General features: G+C 33.5%; 1 protein-coding gene across 1 annotated transcript in view; it reads right to left on the bottom strand.

Annotated features, from left to right (window-relative positions):
• Positions 1-17,251, bottom strand: part of PIK3CA (phosphatidylinositol-4,5-bisphosphate 3-kinase catalytic subunit alpha) — a 106,846-nt gene that overhangs the window by 12,145 nt on the left and 77,450 nt on the right. The window contains 13 exon segments of the mRNA XM_036850934.1: positions 663-834; positions 2,249-2,339; positions 2,342-2,351; positions 2,569-2,634; positions 2,637-2,668; positions 2,671-2,731; positions 3,565-3,646; positions 4,547-4,671; positions 9,922-10,056; positions 10,151-10,303; positions 10,785-10,890; positions 14,815-14,900; positions 15,633-15,878. Coding sequence (XP_036706829.1) covers positions 663-834; positions 2,249-2,339; positions 2,342-2,351; positions 2,569-2,634; positions 2,637-2,668; positions 2,671-2,731; positions 3,565-3,646; positions 4,547-4,671; positions 9,922-10,056; positions 10,151-10,303; positions 10,785-10,890; positions 14,815-14,900; positions 15,633-15,878 — 1,365 coding nt within the window.

Genomic DNA, 17,251 nt, shown 5'->3' with positions numbered 1-17,251 from the left:
TAAAGCCCATGCTCCGCAACAAGAGAAGCCGCTGCAATGAGAAGCCCACACACCACAACGAAGAGTAGCCCCGGCTCGCCGCAACTAGAGAAAGCCCGTACGCAGCAACGAAGACCCAACACAGCCAAAAAAAAGACTTAGAGCTAGACAAGGTCCTAATGTATAGCACGGAAACTATATTCAATATCCTGTGATAAACCATAATGGAAAAGAATATAAAAAAAGAATGTATATATGTATATAACTGAGTCACTTTGCTATACAGCAGAGATTAGCACAATACTGTAAATCAACTATACTTCAATAAAAAAAATTTTTTTTAAAAAGACTTAGGGCTATATAAAAGAGAAAGGAAGGGAAAGAGGAGGGAACTAACATTTGCTGGGCACCTCCTATGTTCTAGGGACTATGAGAGGTGCTTTGCATATCTTGTATGATTTAATTCTCACATCAACCCTATGAGGAAAGTTATTATTCCCATTTTACAGATGAGGAAAGTGAATCTCAAGAGACTAAATAATGTGTCTAACATTACATTGCTTGGATCCAAATCTTAATCTGCCTAATTCTAAGGCCCATGATCTGCATATATACTGGGCTCTCAAATAACCCTGCCCCACTGCAATGAAGGAGTCTGAAAAACAAACTGAAGAGTCACATACCTTTTGTGTTTCATCCTTCTTCTCTTGTTTGAGAATGTCAGTTAAGTTAATGAGCTTTTCCATAGCCTCAACCTGCCTATTCAGGTGCTTCAAATACATCCCACATGCACGGCAATAGGACTCCAAAAGCAGGCCAAACCTCTGACTAACTGTTTTATTGTGCATCTCAGATCTAAAAGGTCAGTGGGAGGGAGGGAGGGAGGGAGAGAGAGAGAGAGAGAGAGAGAGAGAGAGAGAGAGAGAGAGAGAGAGAGAGAGAGAGAGAGAGGGAGATTCAAATGAGTAGTATACACATAACCTTTTTTAAGAAACCCATTTTCTAAATTCAAAAAATGTTATAATCATGTAACTAATACTAACTAATACAATCATACTAACGAATGATAGGCTTTAAATCATTTAAAACCTATCATTTAGAAGCAAAACAATTAAGAGTTTCAGGTAGTTCCTGGAAATATAAATTTTAAAAAAACTAGATTTTAGGTTTATTTCAACTACTTTTCATTTACTAATCTTAGCACAAAATACATAAACATGAAAAAAGGAAATTAGGCACAAAAATAATACAATGAATAGAGAGGGAGTGAAGAGCTCAGTGAACACTATTTGACTCTTCTGGCATACATGTCCCTTTTCTGTACTGTGTCTGAATTTAAGTTATTCTTAAATTTATTTTTTGCTACATTGGCTCTTTGTTGCTGTGCACGGGCTTTCTCTAGCTGTGGAGAGTGGGGGCTACTCTTCATTGCAGTAGGCAAGCTTCTCATTGCGGTGGCTTCTCTTGTTGCAGAGCATGGGCTCTAGATGCGTGGGTTTCAGTAGCTGTGGCACGAGGGCTCAGTAGTTGTGGCTCTCGGGCTCTAGAGCGCAGGCTCAATAGTCGTGGCACACGGGCTTAGTTGCTCCATGGCATGAGGGATCTTCTCAGACCAGGGATCGAACTCGTGTTCCCTGCATTGGCAGGTGGATTCTTAACCACTGTGCCACCAGGGAAGTCCCTGAATTTAAGTTATTTCAAACCTAGCTTCTAGATTCTATTTTAAATTTATTTTAACATTTAAAAAATCATGTTAATTACAAATCTGTTTCTAAATTTATAAAAAAGTGCATGGTTTATGACCTCTAACTTTGTGTATTAGATATAGCATATTCTGCAAAATATTTTTTATTCTTAATTAGCTTATTTTCTAGTAAGAAACTTGGGGTTTTGTAATTATTGTTCTGAATTCCAAGGCAAGATTTTTTGGGGGTGGGGGGATATCTTAATCCACACATACGGTGAAATCAATTGCAACATTAATCTGGACCTAGCAAATTTTACTTTGCTTAAAGTAGAATCAAAATCTTTAAAATATTTCAGCTCTCATTCCTGTATAAATTTAGTTTTTAATTTTACTGCTTACTTAATGTTAAGAGAAGAAAAAGCTGAGGGAAGTTCATCACTGGTAAACAATATACGTTCAGTATGGAAAAACTCTTCTAGACAAACAAAAACAACAGTATATAAGTAATACATATTTATACATCAACTGAGAATACAAGTAATATATATATAAAGAATTAAATGGGAAAATAATTTGACTTACTTTAAATGCCAAAAGAAAAAGTGCCCAATCCTTTGATTAGTCAATGCTTTTTTGAGTAAAAACCTCACAAGTAGGTTATCCAAATACTGTCATATTTTAGGACCTATTGATTAAAAACAAACAAACAAACAAAATAAAAACAACTCTACAGTCAATCAAGGTCAGTTTCTGCATGGTTGGATTTAAAGAAAAATTTTTTAGGAAGAAAATAGATACTACTGGTAATAAAACTGACTTTTAAAAATGCATAAAACCAGCTATACAGTAGGTGTTGGAAGGTGGCATGGATTTAGAATAAAACATTATTTTTTCTATTTTACCTGTACTAGCTGAATTAGGTACTGAGAAAGTTTGTCCTCTGTTAAATATTTTTCTAAGCATGCGAACAGCAAAACCCTCGAACCATAGGATCTGGGTATTGCAGTCCAGAAGCTCCATAGCCTGTTCAGTTTGATTGAGGCCAATCTTTTACAAGCAGTACATCTGTGTATGAGTGGAGATAACAGATCATATTTAAAAACCAAAGATAGTTGTGAATGAACCCTCTTAAAGACATTATCTTAATTGCTATTTTAAAATTAGATAAAAGCCCCCTTTTATGAATTCAGTGCTTAAAATTTTTAGTTCTAATTAATCAGTGGAAGTTATGTAAACAGTATTTTTCTCTACTATACAGATCTTCCTCGACTTACAATGGGCTTATGTCTTGATAAGCCTATCATAAGTTGAAAATATCTCAAGTCAAAAATGCACTTAATACACATAATCTACTGAACATCATAGCTTAGCCTAGACTACCTTAAACATACTCAGAACACTTACTTTAGCCCACAGCTGCGCAAAATCATTTAACACAAAGCCTATTTTATAATAAAGTGTTGAATATCTCATGCAATTTGTTGAACACTGTACTGAAAGTGAAAAGGAGAATGGCTGTATGGGTACAGAATAGCTGTAAGGATACTGTTTGTTTACCCTCACGATCATCCGGCTGACTGGGAGCTGTGGCTCGCTACTGCTGCCCAGTATCAGGAGAGACTATTTTACCACATATTGCTGGTCTGAGAAAAGATCAAAATTCGAAATGTGAAGTATAGTTTCTACCTAATGCATCTCACCTTCTCACCATTGTAAAGTAATAATATCTTAAGCTGAACCATGGTAAGTCGAGGACCATCTGTATTATCATTATTAATTAATTTAAAACATAGTCTATTTCATTTCTTATACTTATGCAGACTTTCTGAGAAAAAACAATGTGAATGACATACCAAATTTGTGCAACAGTTTATTCATAATCTCAAACATGCATTTACCTGAGCTACTTCAGCTCTAGAATTCCATTTAACAGACAGAAGCAATTTGGGTAGAATTTCAGGGATAGTTACACAATAGTGTCTGTGGGAAAAGACAAAACAAACAAAAAAAACATTCTTACATATTATTCAAAAGGCCTAGATGTCTAAATTTGTGACTATGCAATCTTTAGAAGTTCCAAACACTTTTAAACTTCTTACCATTACTAGCCTTCTTTAAAATCAAATAACCTGTGTTTAACACTATTAGCTGCACATATATGTACATAGATACAGTTATAATGGCATGGAAGACTAAAGGAAAAGCCAAATGGAGGACAGGTACTTAGGAAAAATTATGAATTTATGTTATAGCACTCTTTATATAGCTCCTATTCTTCATCTACTTAGTCGCAGTGAACGATGAGAAGAGTTTACCACTTCTACTGTGGTCACTGGACAAAATTTATGTTTAAATGAACTTGCTGCAGAAATGCACTGCAACTGCCTTATTTAAATAAACCAGGGTACACTTACTAAGTTGCAGGATAATTTCTTCAGAAGTGAAAATAAGGCATTACAGTATTACTTTAAGGAAGTGTAAGAAAAAATGAAAAATGGAAGGAACTCCTAAAAATGAAAATATCTAGACCAATTAAATCACAGCTAAACTGATCTAAAACTAAGGTTTTGTTTTTTGTTTTTGGATCTTAAATTTTATTTGAAAACAAACCAAAAAACCAAATCCTAAAAAATGTCATGTCAAGGATTCAGAATTTTAAAAAAGCCTTCAATCTGCAAGGTTATTACCAATGCAGCATGATTTTCTAGAAATACTGATCTATAACCACAGTTCAAAAAAGGATAATGTTTGTAATTTAAAATCATGTAAATTACGCTTTATTTACTCTAATAGGTAATGGCAGAAGCATGGCAAGATCAGCCAAAGTCAGTTCTTTCTTCTGAAATGGAAGGAACAGAGACTCTCTATCTTAACACTTACCTGTGGCTCCACAGAAAATCTTTCTCTTGCTCAGTGATTTCAGATAGAGGATCTCGTGTACAAATTGCTCGGAGCTGTTCTTTATCATTTTCTCTTAATTCATTATCTCTAGCTAGTCTGTTACTCTGTAAAATAAAGTAATATCTTATATAATTTTCTTTGCCATACCCCCCCCGATTCATGACTGATCTGCAAAAAAAGAAAATTAATTTTCAATAAACTTTACATTGCTTATTAACTGTTAAAAAACAGTTTATTCTCATTGCAAGACTTTATTTTCAGGGATGGGGAGAACACACTTAAGACAGTTATTTGTGGAACAAATCCAATAATTTACTTGGTTAACATTACCACCAACCAAAGAACAGTTAAGTGCCAAAATTAGTCAGGGATAAGGCTAGATTTGGATACTAGGGGGTGGTAGTGAACAATTTACTTCTCTTCCTGATGAGGACCCTTCCTAGTATCCTATTAACTAATCTGCTAATGTTTCTGGAATAAGAGAGAAAATTAAAAAGTAAAATAATAAAATAAAAATATAAATTCTTTCATAATCCTTCCCTGAAAATATCCTTATAATCACTTGCAAGGCTTTCTAATTTTAAAAGTAAAAATAAGGGAAAAAAGGAGAAAAAAAACCCATCCACATTAAAACACTGCACATTGAATGTTTGGAAACTAAAAAGAAAATATCATAACTTTTGGTGTAATTCCAAGATTCCAAGTAATATATTTATTCCCTTTAAATACAAATATATTAACCACATAGTGAATAATTATGAACGCATATTAATGTATCATGCAAAACACACTCCCCTTAGGATGAGTTACACATATTCCTATTGGCTAAAAATGAAAGCAGACATCCATGCTACTTGGTTTTTATACATTTAAATATTGTTAATTTATCCAACAGCATAAAGAAATATTACGGGCATATATTCACTCAACAAATCTTTATTAATACATGTACTGTGTACCTTGTCCTGTTCTTATTGTTGGGCTCAGAAAATAGTAAAACACCCTGTATTAACAGAGCCTCTATTACAGTGGGAAATTAAATGAACAAATAAAAATACTGGAGTAGATATAGATAAGATACTCTGGGTGCTGTGACAGAGAAGGACTGAGTGGCTACTTTAGACTGGGTGTTCAGGAATGGCCTTTGAGAAGGTAATATTAATTTGTGATCCAAATGACAAGAAAGAACCATCCACATTAAGACCAGGGAAAGACTACTGCAGATGAAGGAAGCAGTGAAAGTGCCCCAAGGAAAGAATGAGTTTGGTGTGAAGGAGGAACAGGAAGAAGACCAGGGCATCTGAAGTCCAGTAGATGAGGGAGAGGAGTGACAGGAGGTCATGTTCAGAGCATGTAAAATTTGCAGGTCAGGGTAAAAGGTCTGGATTTTACTTTTAGCGAAAGCTGTTTAAAGGATGAATACTATTACTTGATTTATCTTTTATAAGTATTATTCTGGTTGCTTTGTGGAAAGCAGGAGACCAGTTAGGAGGCTACTGCAATAGTCCAGGTAAGAGAATACTTAACCCTCAACTCATCAGAAAAAGTAGTCATTAAAACTTATCATCTGGGTTCCAATGGACTCTGAGTTCTTTTACTTACTGATTTTTGTTTATATTTTTAATACAAAATAATTTAAAGAATAAAGTGATGGTGAAAAACAATTTTATTAGACATCTTAATAAGAATACAAACACAGTAAAACCAAATTTATAATCCAAAATGGGCAACATATGTTGAATGCAACAAACTTGCTCATCAGCTGTCATGTGTGAGCCTGAATATATCCATCTTGTGAATACTGATTCCAGATTTCAAATACATATCTAGTAAGTTCTAGTTTATCATTACTTCTGGTTTTTCTTCTCACACTTGCATTGTCAAAATACTTTTGAAAACTTTGATGACTCATAATTTTGTTGAAGAAAGGACAGCCATCTTCTTTGCTTCAGAACTGCAAAACATTTCTATTTTTTATACTTACAGATATCAATCAGAATAATCAATCCAAGGATTTAAAAAATTTCTACATCACCTTTTTCCTTCCAGTCATTTTTATACATAACTGCCTGCAGCATTTATCTACTTACTAAGTAAATTCTGATGCACAACATCATAAAAGATGGAAAGAATACTGCAAAAGATGAGGTGTGGGCTGGGTTCTTGTTAAGAAATACTGTGTGATAAAGTCATTCCTGCAGAATGACTAACTGATGTTAGTCATTTTTTGTCCTTGGAGATACACTGTTCACTCATCGTTTCCTGAGTTTGAGAAAAATTCATCTAGGATATTGTCATCTGATATTTCACTTACATGATCAATTTTAACATCATCATTCAAGCCTGGAATAGTGGTTCTCAACTGGGGTGATTCTGCCCCTTCTAAGAGGAACCTTTGATACTGTTTGGACACATTTTTGATCGTCACAGCTTGTGGCAGTGGTGGTGCTGGCACCTAGAGGGTGGAGGCCAGGGACACTGCTAAACATCCTGTAATGCACACAACAGCCCCTACAACAAAGGAGTTTTTGGCCCAAAATGTCAGCAATGTTGAGGCTGAGAAACTTTGCTTTAAAGTGCTATTATCTGTCTCTTTGTATTCATACTCTGATTTGCTAATAATTGTGAAATATTTTCCTCTGTCAATTTTCTTCTCTTTGGCATTATCAGTGGAAAGGGAAAAATTCTGAATTATTAACAGTGTTCAATTAAAGCCTAAAAAATAACAACAACAAAACACTACAAAGATGGTGTTTGCAGACTTCCTTTATACATCTGGAAATATGATGCAAAACACTGGGCTATGCAATGAGAAGACTGAAGGATGATGTAATAGTGATGATTTATCTCACTACTGTATCATCCTTCTAGGCTATTTTATCCTGTTATATTTTTATATTATTTTAGTCTTTTTTTTTTTAGCATAGTTGGAATTAATTCATGAATAATGATGAAATAGTAAAATGTTTTAAGATACAGGAAAACTAAGATCCTATTATTATTTCTAAGAGTTATAAAAGTTTTCAATAGATCCAAAGGTAATTGAAAGATAGAGTCAGTTTTATTCTATTATAAAAATAAACAGGGACTTCCCTGGCGGTGCAGTGGCTATGAATCTGCCTGCCAATGCAGGGGACACGGGTTCGAGCCCTGGTCCGGGAAGATCCCACATGCTGCGGAGCAACTAAGCCCGTGTGCCCAAACTACTGAGCCCGCGCACCACATCTACTGAAGCCCACGTGCCTAGAGCCCGTGCTCCACAAGAGAAGCCACCGCAATGAGAAGCCCACGCACCACAACGAAGAGTAGCCCCCGCTCACCGCAACTAGAGAAAGCCAGCACGCAGCAACAAAGACCCAACGCAGCCTAAATATAAATAAAATTAAAAAAAAAAAAATGGATAAGGGTTCCAATTTCTCCACATCCTCACCAACACTTGTTATTAAAAAAAAAAAAAAAGTTTTTCTTTTTTCTTTTTGAAATAAAAAAAATTCTTCTAAGGAAGAAAAAGTCATAAAATATCAATCCTTACAGAGTTAGAACTGCTCAAAAAGGAAACTCAAAAGCTAAAATTTGCTCCAACAAGCCAATGATGTTGGATGTTTGATGGCAAACTGAGTTCAATGGCTGAATTTATGAATAAAATAGGAAATAAATGAGTTTCCAAGTATGTGACTTGACTCTTGTAATTCAGTTAGTTTAAAGGTGTAACTAATTGGATAGGGTTATGGACATTTTATGGAAATGCTCATCAGTATTTTACCCCCAATTTCAAAAGTAAGGAATTCCTGTCTAGTTAGAATGGTTAAGAGTAAAAGACTTCATACTAATTAAACAGTGACACTGGATAACTTATTTCAACTCCTTAAGCCTTTTCCTTACTGGTAAAATACAAATTATAATAGCACCTACCCTCAGAGACTGCTTTTAAGATTAAATGAGGTAATACATGAAAAGTAATTGGTATGGCATTTGGTATATGGTAAGCACTTAATAAATGTTAGGTATATTCAAAGAACTAAACTTACAGAGTAGGGTTTTTCAAGAAAGAGAATCCCTTTTTAATGTCAAAAAAGCTAATTGTACCTTCAGTAAATGACAGAATTCAGTAATGATTTTAAATTAATTTCTACTTAACAAAATATCTTCTACATAGTTCTGCAAGTAAACAGGTAGGAAGATTATTATTACTATTATTATTATTCTGTTTACAAAAGGGATTGGTAAACTCCTTACTGAGAATACAACTAATAAAGTTAAACTAATAAAGTTCCTAAGCATAGGATTCCAGGCTACCCCAGGGTGCTAATATTACTGTTACTGGGGGTAGTCTTATCTCAGGAACCACATTCATTGAATGGTCTATCTATAACCTTCAATTAGGCCAAAGAAAATGGTGATAAATTAGAAAACTGGGGAAAGAGACAGCAAAGAACAAAATTACCCTCTTCTCTCAGTACTGACACTTTTGCCCTTGAGAAATAAGGGAGAGTTTATGATCTTATTTATTTTTTTAACATCTTTATTGGAGTAGCATTGCTTTACAATGGTGTGTTAGTTTCTGCTGTATAACAAAGTGAATCAGCTATACATAAACATATATCCCCATATCTCCTCCCTCTTGTGTCTCCCTCCCACCCTCCCTATCCCACCCCTCTAGGTGGACACAAAGCACCGAGGAGAGTTTATGATCCTTGAACGTAGTTATACTGTGGTTCAAAAGTTACAGCCAAGATCAGACAAATAGATCAATATTTAAACTCCATTTTATATATATTCTTTTCTAGCATGTCTGGACTATACTGGTATGCTATTTCCTCTGCTTCCTTGCTCAACTAACAACATACTTATATCTTGGTTTCAAGTTCAAGGTTATTATCCCAGAGAGGTCTTTCCTGAACCCAAAATACATTAGCCTTTCTCCCCAAAACCCTATGTTAGTCATTCTTGACACACTATTGTTTCCTTCATGGCACTCACCATGATTTATGATCTTATATTTCTGCTTTTACCAGTTTCAGGCCTATTTTCACCATTAGACTGTAAATCAGTGGAGGTCTCTTTAGGTCACAACTTTATTACCTGGTACCTATTGTATAATAAATATATACATATAGTCAGTATTCAATAAATATTTGTTAAATGAGGCAGGCTAAACTAAGAAGAGGCAGAGCTGCAGTAAAAATATTAGCATACAGAATTTTATTATATTGCAATACTGTTCTAGAGCCTGAAGTTATCTATGCCAGTGTGACTAAAACACATGAAACCTTTTCTATACAAAGAGTAACAGTATGTAGCCAAAGGCAGTGATTATGACTGATACTTAAGGAAGACTCATTGATTTGCCTTACCAGTCCTGCATGGGAATAACTAAATCCTGCTTCTCGGGATACAGACCAATTGGCATGCTCTTCAATCACTGACATATCTGGAAACTTTACCACACTGCTGAACCAGTCAAACTCCAACTCTAAACATGGAGTTTCCTAAGAGATGGAATAAAAGTTATTATACATATTACACTTGACTGGTACACACACAAAAGAAAAAAAATCTAATTTATGATAATAAAAAGCTTACTTTATTTGGATTTGATCCAGTAACACCAATAGGGTTCAGCAAATCTTCTAGTCCATGAGGTACTGGCCAAAGATTCAAAGCCATTTTTCCAGATACTAGAGTATCTGTGTAATCAAACAAGTTTATATTTCCCCAGGCCAATGGACAGTGTTCCTTAAAAAACAGAAAAATGTTCACTACTCTGTAGATTAAATTATAAAACGCATTTCAAAATATTGATACTTTTCTTTCCCAGAAAGGAGAAATCAACAACTGTCTTTTTCATGGTATCTATAACAAGTCACATTAATTTTTTCAAAGTATAAATAGTTTCTTTCCTTTTTCCCATTTGAAATTACATGTATTTTTAAATTATAAATAGGAAATATGAACCAAAGCAAGCAAGACAGACATTTGTATGTAGTCACTCTGCAAGTTTAAAAATTTTATCAGTATGAACTCAGGACATATTCATCATAAAATAAATTCTGGAAGCTCTACCAAGCTATTCTTCTCTAAATAAATATATTATTTAAAAATGTTTATTAAGTTATTAAACAAAGAAAAAATAATATCCATTTCTTGAAAAAATTCAATCAGCAGTATAATTAGGAGTTTTTAGAGGTGAATGATTGTTCCTTTTGAAATACTTTACCTCTTTAGCACCCTTTCGGCCTTTAACAGAACAAATAGAAAGGCAAAGTCGAGCAGCACGAGGAAGATCAGGAATGTATATATCGTAATTCAGCCATTCATTCCACCTATGAAAAGTTAAGAAAAAAATAATTTACCAAAAAAGACTTTGTCTAGAGTATATAAATGACTCCCATAAATCATCAAGAAAAAGATAAATCAGATGAAAACCAAGCCAGAGACTGACTGGAACAAAGAGTTCACAAGGTCATATTTAAATGGCTAATACACATGAAAAAGTAGCCAGTATCAGGACCTCCCTGGTAGTCCAGTGGTAAAGAATCTGCCTTACAATGCAGGGGACGTGGGTCCGAACCTGGTCAGGGAACTAAGATCCCACATGCCGCAGGGCAACTAAGCCCGCCCGCCACAACTACTGAGCTTGCGTGCCCTGGAGCCTGCGCGCCACAAGTAGAGAAGAGAAAACCCTCACGACACAACTAGAGAGAAGCCTGCGCGCTACAACTAAGACCTGACGCAGCCAAAAATAAATAAATAAATCTTAAAAAAAAGAAAGTAGTCAATATCATGTCATTCAAAAAATGCAAAATAAAAGATATCACTATAAAAGAGAATGGCTAAAACTATAAAGACTGATGATACTAAGGGGTGGTAAGGAGGTACAGTAACAGGAAATCTCATACATGCTAGGGGAGGTGTAGTTTGTACAACGAATTTGGAAAGCATAATCTATTAAAACTGAACCATGACTCAGCTCCACCTCTAGGTATAAAACCACAGAAATGTATGCATTTTTGCACAGAATGTTAATAGAATTATTTACAGTATCCCCAAACTTCAAAAAATTCAAATGACCAACAGTAGAATAAATGGTAGTATAGTCATATAATGGCGTACTATATATCAACAGAAATGAACACCAGTTATTTACAATATGGATGAAATCTTACAAACATAATATTGAGTGTAAGAAGCTAGACACAAAAGAATATCTACTCCTTCAGTCCATTTATATAAAATTCAGGAACAACCAAAACTAACCAATAGTGTTAGAAATCAAGACAGTAGTTATCTTTGGGGAGGAGAGAAGATTAATGGATTGGGAAGGAGTGTGAGGAGGGGTTTTTGGAATGCTGGTAAATGTTCTAATTCTTGACCAGCACAGTGGCTATACAGGTATTCACCTTGTGATAATTCACTGAACTGTGCAATTATAATTCATGCATTTGTGCTATATTTCAGTAAAAATAAAAAACAAATTAGCTTACAGAAGAGGCAAAGAGAAAAGGGAAACTAAACAAGATAAAATTAGATTTCCTATTATGATTAAAATTATATTTAATTACTTTTATATATGATGTAGTTTCATTCAGAAGGGCCTATTAATTTAAATAAGTCAGTATGTAAATAAAATAAAGGATATGTAAGGAGAAAGTACGTAAATTTTAGAGTAACTAACTACTTCACAAGAGGTAATAAAACTTGACATTCATAATAAGGAAAGCATAAGAAGCTACTACAACAAGTGATGATAAAAATTATTCAAATTTTTATGATAAATTCCCTTCAATTTATTGGATGTTACATGCGAAATTATGTCTATATTTGGTAAACATACTTGTAAAGAGCCAAGTATAATAAGTAGTAGTTTTTTTTTTTTAATTAAAAAACATTATAGTAATGGCTAAAAGTTTGGACTCAGAAGTCAGACTACCTGGAGTAAAATCTTGTTTCTACTATTTTACTATATGTGTAACCCTCGCTTTGTCTGTTTTTTCATCTGTGAAATGGGACTAATAATAGTACCTACTCTCAGAAAGTTGTTTTGAAGATTAAATGAGATAACATAAGTAAAGCACTTAGAACAGTAACTGATCCATGTTAAAAGCTCAAGTGCTAGCTATTAACTTTGAAAACTTTTCAAATGGCTTCTTTATAATTCTGTTCTGTTTTCTGATTATAAATAAAACAAGACTTAATTAACAAAACAGTATAAGAATTCTACTTTTAATTAGTCAGACTAAGGTATAAAACCATCAGTAAAATAAGTTCTATTTATTCTAGTATCTTTGCTTGAGTGTGGGCAAAGATAAAAAGAAATATATTGTCCTTTTATACAGAGAAGACTTACATTTAAAATGGGGGAACTTAGCTAGAAGGAAATCGAAAGGGAAAGGAGACAACAAATGCAGGGAAAAGAAATACTGTGAGATTTGATAAGTCCACAGTAATTCAAGAAATATTAGAAGCTGTATCTCAAATGTACCTAGTACTTTTTACTACTCTGAAATTTTTAGAAGTGCTCATAATTAGTGAGAAAATTTCTACACACTTTCTAAGAGGACTGTGTCTTATTAATGTAGTTCAGTATTATGCTAACCGAATAAAGCATGTTCCTTTCACACACACACCCACCCATACCCAATTAAGTTCTTTACTTTGGCAATGGTTTTATATATATATTCCAAATTGATTTTGACATTGGAAAATAACTGGTAACATTTATAAGGAAATCATAAAGTATCTAATTTATTTAGCATATAGAAAGAACAGATTTAGAACAATCACTTAATCTCAGTAAGAATTTTTAAGATTCTATCTTTCTAATAACTTCATATACTTTTACCTCTGATCTTTTTTGTAAATGCAGAAAAGTTTTAAAATTTACTTAAATCTTTATACTACTACCACAGGGATTTTACCTTACAGATATTCTTAAAGGAAAGACAATAAAATATAAGTCCTTTATGAATAGCTACTTCAAGATATTAAAATTTTGACATTTTAATCTTATATTATTAAATAAATTTACCTTTTACTTTTCCAAAGCCTGTTTATTCTTGGTACTTGAAAGAACTAGGATAAATCTATCCAACATTATTTTGGGGTCTTTGCTTGGGGATTGTTGAACTCCTTAGATTGTTGGTTTTATAGTTTTCACCAAATTTGGAAAATTCTGGCTATTATTTCCTCAAATATTGTTTTTCTGCTCCTTGCACAACCACCCACCTAACCTGTGACAGATATGCTGTGTGAGTGGGAAATAAACATTTGTTGTTCTAACAAAAAATTTAGAAGATTCTGGTGTGGTCTGTTGCCACAGCATAACTTCTAACCAGAACGATGTATTGATACTTTCTGACCTATGATGGTTCAGACAGGGTGGGGAACTATTTCCCTTCCTCCTGGTAGAGAAGGCTACCATCTCTTTGAACTTTACATAGGCTCTCTCACCTCTATCAATTTAATTACAACACCAGAACTTTTTCTTGACTCTCCTAGAACTCAGTCTGAATTGATTATGAAATTTACTTCTGGAAGATCCACTAGTTAGCTCTATTGCTAGTCTAAAAAGTCCATCTTTAACATTTAATTCCAATTTGAGTTCTCTTAAAATATTACTATTAATTTCAAGAATAAACTCTTATCCCCAAATGATTCTATACAGAGAAGCAAAGAAATGGCAGGATGTCAAGCTGTTGAATTACACTACCTTTTATTTTTTCATTTTATCTAGGCAGTAATCATTTAAAAATGTTCCCAATAACACCCCCTCCCACTAAGAAACCGGTTTGTTCCCCAAGATTCTTTATTTGAATGTCATAAATATGTATTCTTGGGAGTACTGTAAAGGAAACTGACTCAGAGTAGTCCAGCTCTAAAGTTGTTTGCCAACTCTCACTTATTAATGGAAATGCAAATGGAGATAAAAAAGGAATAAAATGCTAGGTTTATGGATCTAATGTAAGGAATCATCAGCACAAAATTATAACCACATTCTGTTCTCTCCTTGACACAATGAGAAGAGAGGATCAGAAAAACCCTTCCGATAACATTTTAGGGAGAATCAATAAAGTGATCCTGTGACTGATACTCATTAGACGGAATGTCCTCATGTTCTATATGTAAATGTCTGGTAATTATATATGACTTGTATCAAACTAATGATGTAAACTACACTACTTTTATTTATTATACTGCTAAACATTAATATGACTTTTGGAAATATAAACTCATATATACTTCCTTACCTGGGATTGGAACAAGGTACTCTTTGAGTGTTCACATTATCACATAAGGGTTCTCCTCCATGGTAGATACCTGTTCGAACATAGATCTAAGGAAAATAAAAAGTTATGTGTATACACATACATATATATATATATATATATATATATATATACACACACATGCACACATACATACTAGACCAGACCAATATTAAACATTATCAAAACAATGTAACTGATATGAATGAGAGAATCAATTAAAGTTTCTGTTCAGATGTAGCTTTTCTGGTCTCTTTTTCTTCACATGTGTAGTAAATTAATATTGATGCAGATTCTTCACCAAAATGTACTGCTGCCTTCAGGTGGACATTACACTATTAAAAATCAAGATAGGCCCACAATCCCTTTAGGCCAGGTATGTAATTCAGAGTTTTTCATATTTTAGAAAGATAAATTGGTACATATACTAAATATTACTTAGTACTCTTAGCAGTTAAAGCAGCACTCCATAAAGAAATTAATATTTCTGCAACAAAACATATGGATATTTACACTAAGTGGGATAAATAAAGACTGTAAAAAACCTCGCTTCAGGTTAGGTCAGGTTTTCCTGCCAAATGAATTCTGTAAAAGTTTGGTTTTAAGAGCTTGGAATTATGGGTATTAGAATTATTAGAATTAGGGATATTAGAATTACAGAAAATGACTGTAAGCTGAGGTAGATGTTTTCTAGCCAACTGAAAACATACTGCAGGCCAATAGATCATTATACACTTCAATAAAAAAGATTTATATAAAATAATTTATATACAATAATAAACATCAACACTTGACCTTACCTTGTCAATGTCTCGAATATTTACATTTACATAGGTTGCACAAAGAATTTTTATTCTAAGTGCACTATTTATAACCCAAAGGGATTTTGTAGATGTTTCTCCATTCATATATGGTGTAGCTGTGGAGATGCGTCTGGAATAAGATGGCATTGTAAAACAGTCCATTGGCAGTTGAGAGTAGAGGCTTTCTTTAGCCATTAGCATCAAATTGGGCATCCTCCCAAGCATTATACAGCTTCTTATATACTGTAAGAGATTAAGGTGGGAGGAGAGAAGCCATTTCTTGTAAGGTTTTTCATTTTAAAGGCAACATATAAGAGTACTATGAGAATTTACATACTAATCTGCAAAAGTAATTAAAAAATCAAACATTATAGACACATTTCTTAGCAGCTGCTATATTTATAACATTTAAAAAACTAACATTTGGGAGTTAGGCTATAGCACAGATAAACCAAACACATCTTGAAATATAAATTGTATAAAAGAAAAGAAAAACAAAGGTCAGCTTTTTAGACTGTAGCTCTACCTTTAACTGGAAGGAAAAAGAAAGAAAAGAAAAATGGAATTAAAAATAAGGATAAGAAGATACTCATTATGAAAACACTAGATATTAGAATTACAGAAAAGGACTATAAGCTGAGGTAGATGTTTTCTAGCCAACTGAAAACGTAACGCAGGTGCTTGTTAAAGGAAAAGCAACATCATTTAGAAAGCCTCTGCCATTCAATCTATTAAGTCATACTGATGTCAAATCCAACAGTTGCTGCCCACTTGTTCTTCTGTCCCAACATTTCTTGAGAAATATTTGTTTTGTTAAAAAAAAAAACAGAACAAAAACACCCAAAAACCACAAAGAGAGGAGACTAATAAAATTATGGAATATGTTTTAAAAAATATTAAAATGCATTGGTTTGAACTCTGAAATGGTAGTTAGGATAGAGATTTTTAAGCAACTGTACACATATTACAAAAACCTATTTTCTTACCCATAAGCCCTACTATACTGTAAGCAACCTAAAAGCCAGAACCATGTCTTGCTTGGTATTGTAAATCAGTACTTGACATATGCTTGGTACAAATACGCTTGCTTCTTATAGGTATTTATTTAATGAATAGAAATAGAGAGTAGGGAAGTATTTATAGTATACCTTAATTAACTATAGATCATGGATTTTTTGAAATGTTTATTTTAATTCCTTCTAGTGCCACTGCTTGGGAGGGGATAAAAATCATTAAATACCCCATATTTGGGGATTAGTATAACTGCGAACTTTTTTTTTTTTTTGACAAAGAACACATTTACCTTATTGCTTACACTGCCTATTCAAATGAATACAACAAACACTTTTTTAAAAAAGTAAGGCACATGAAAAGCCTTTTGGGCAAATTCCATGTTATTTAAAATTCCTATTGGCTATAAAATTATTCCCACTATAGAACTGGACCTATCCAGAAAAGCACACGATGCATTTTTTGCATGTAGAATACCTGAAACATTATTATATCTTACCTCATGGCACAATTAAACAGTCACCAAATCAAATGTTTGTATCTGAATAATGATATAACTATTGTTACAACTGTAAAACATTAATCAGCTTACCCATATATGTAGT

This window comes from Balaenoptera musculus, chromosome 4 (assembly GCF_009873245.2).
Source record: "Balaenoptera musculus isolate JJ_BM4_2016_0621 chromosome 4, mBalMus1.pri.v3, whole genome shotgun sequence".
Classification (NCBI taxonomy): Eukaryota; Metazoa; Chordata; class Mammalia; order Artiodactyla; family Balaenopteridae; genus Balaenoptera; species Balaenoptera musculus.
The sequence above is the reverse complement of the archived record's forward strand: the minus strand, read 5'-3'. Positions and strand labels throughout refer to the sequence as shown.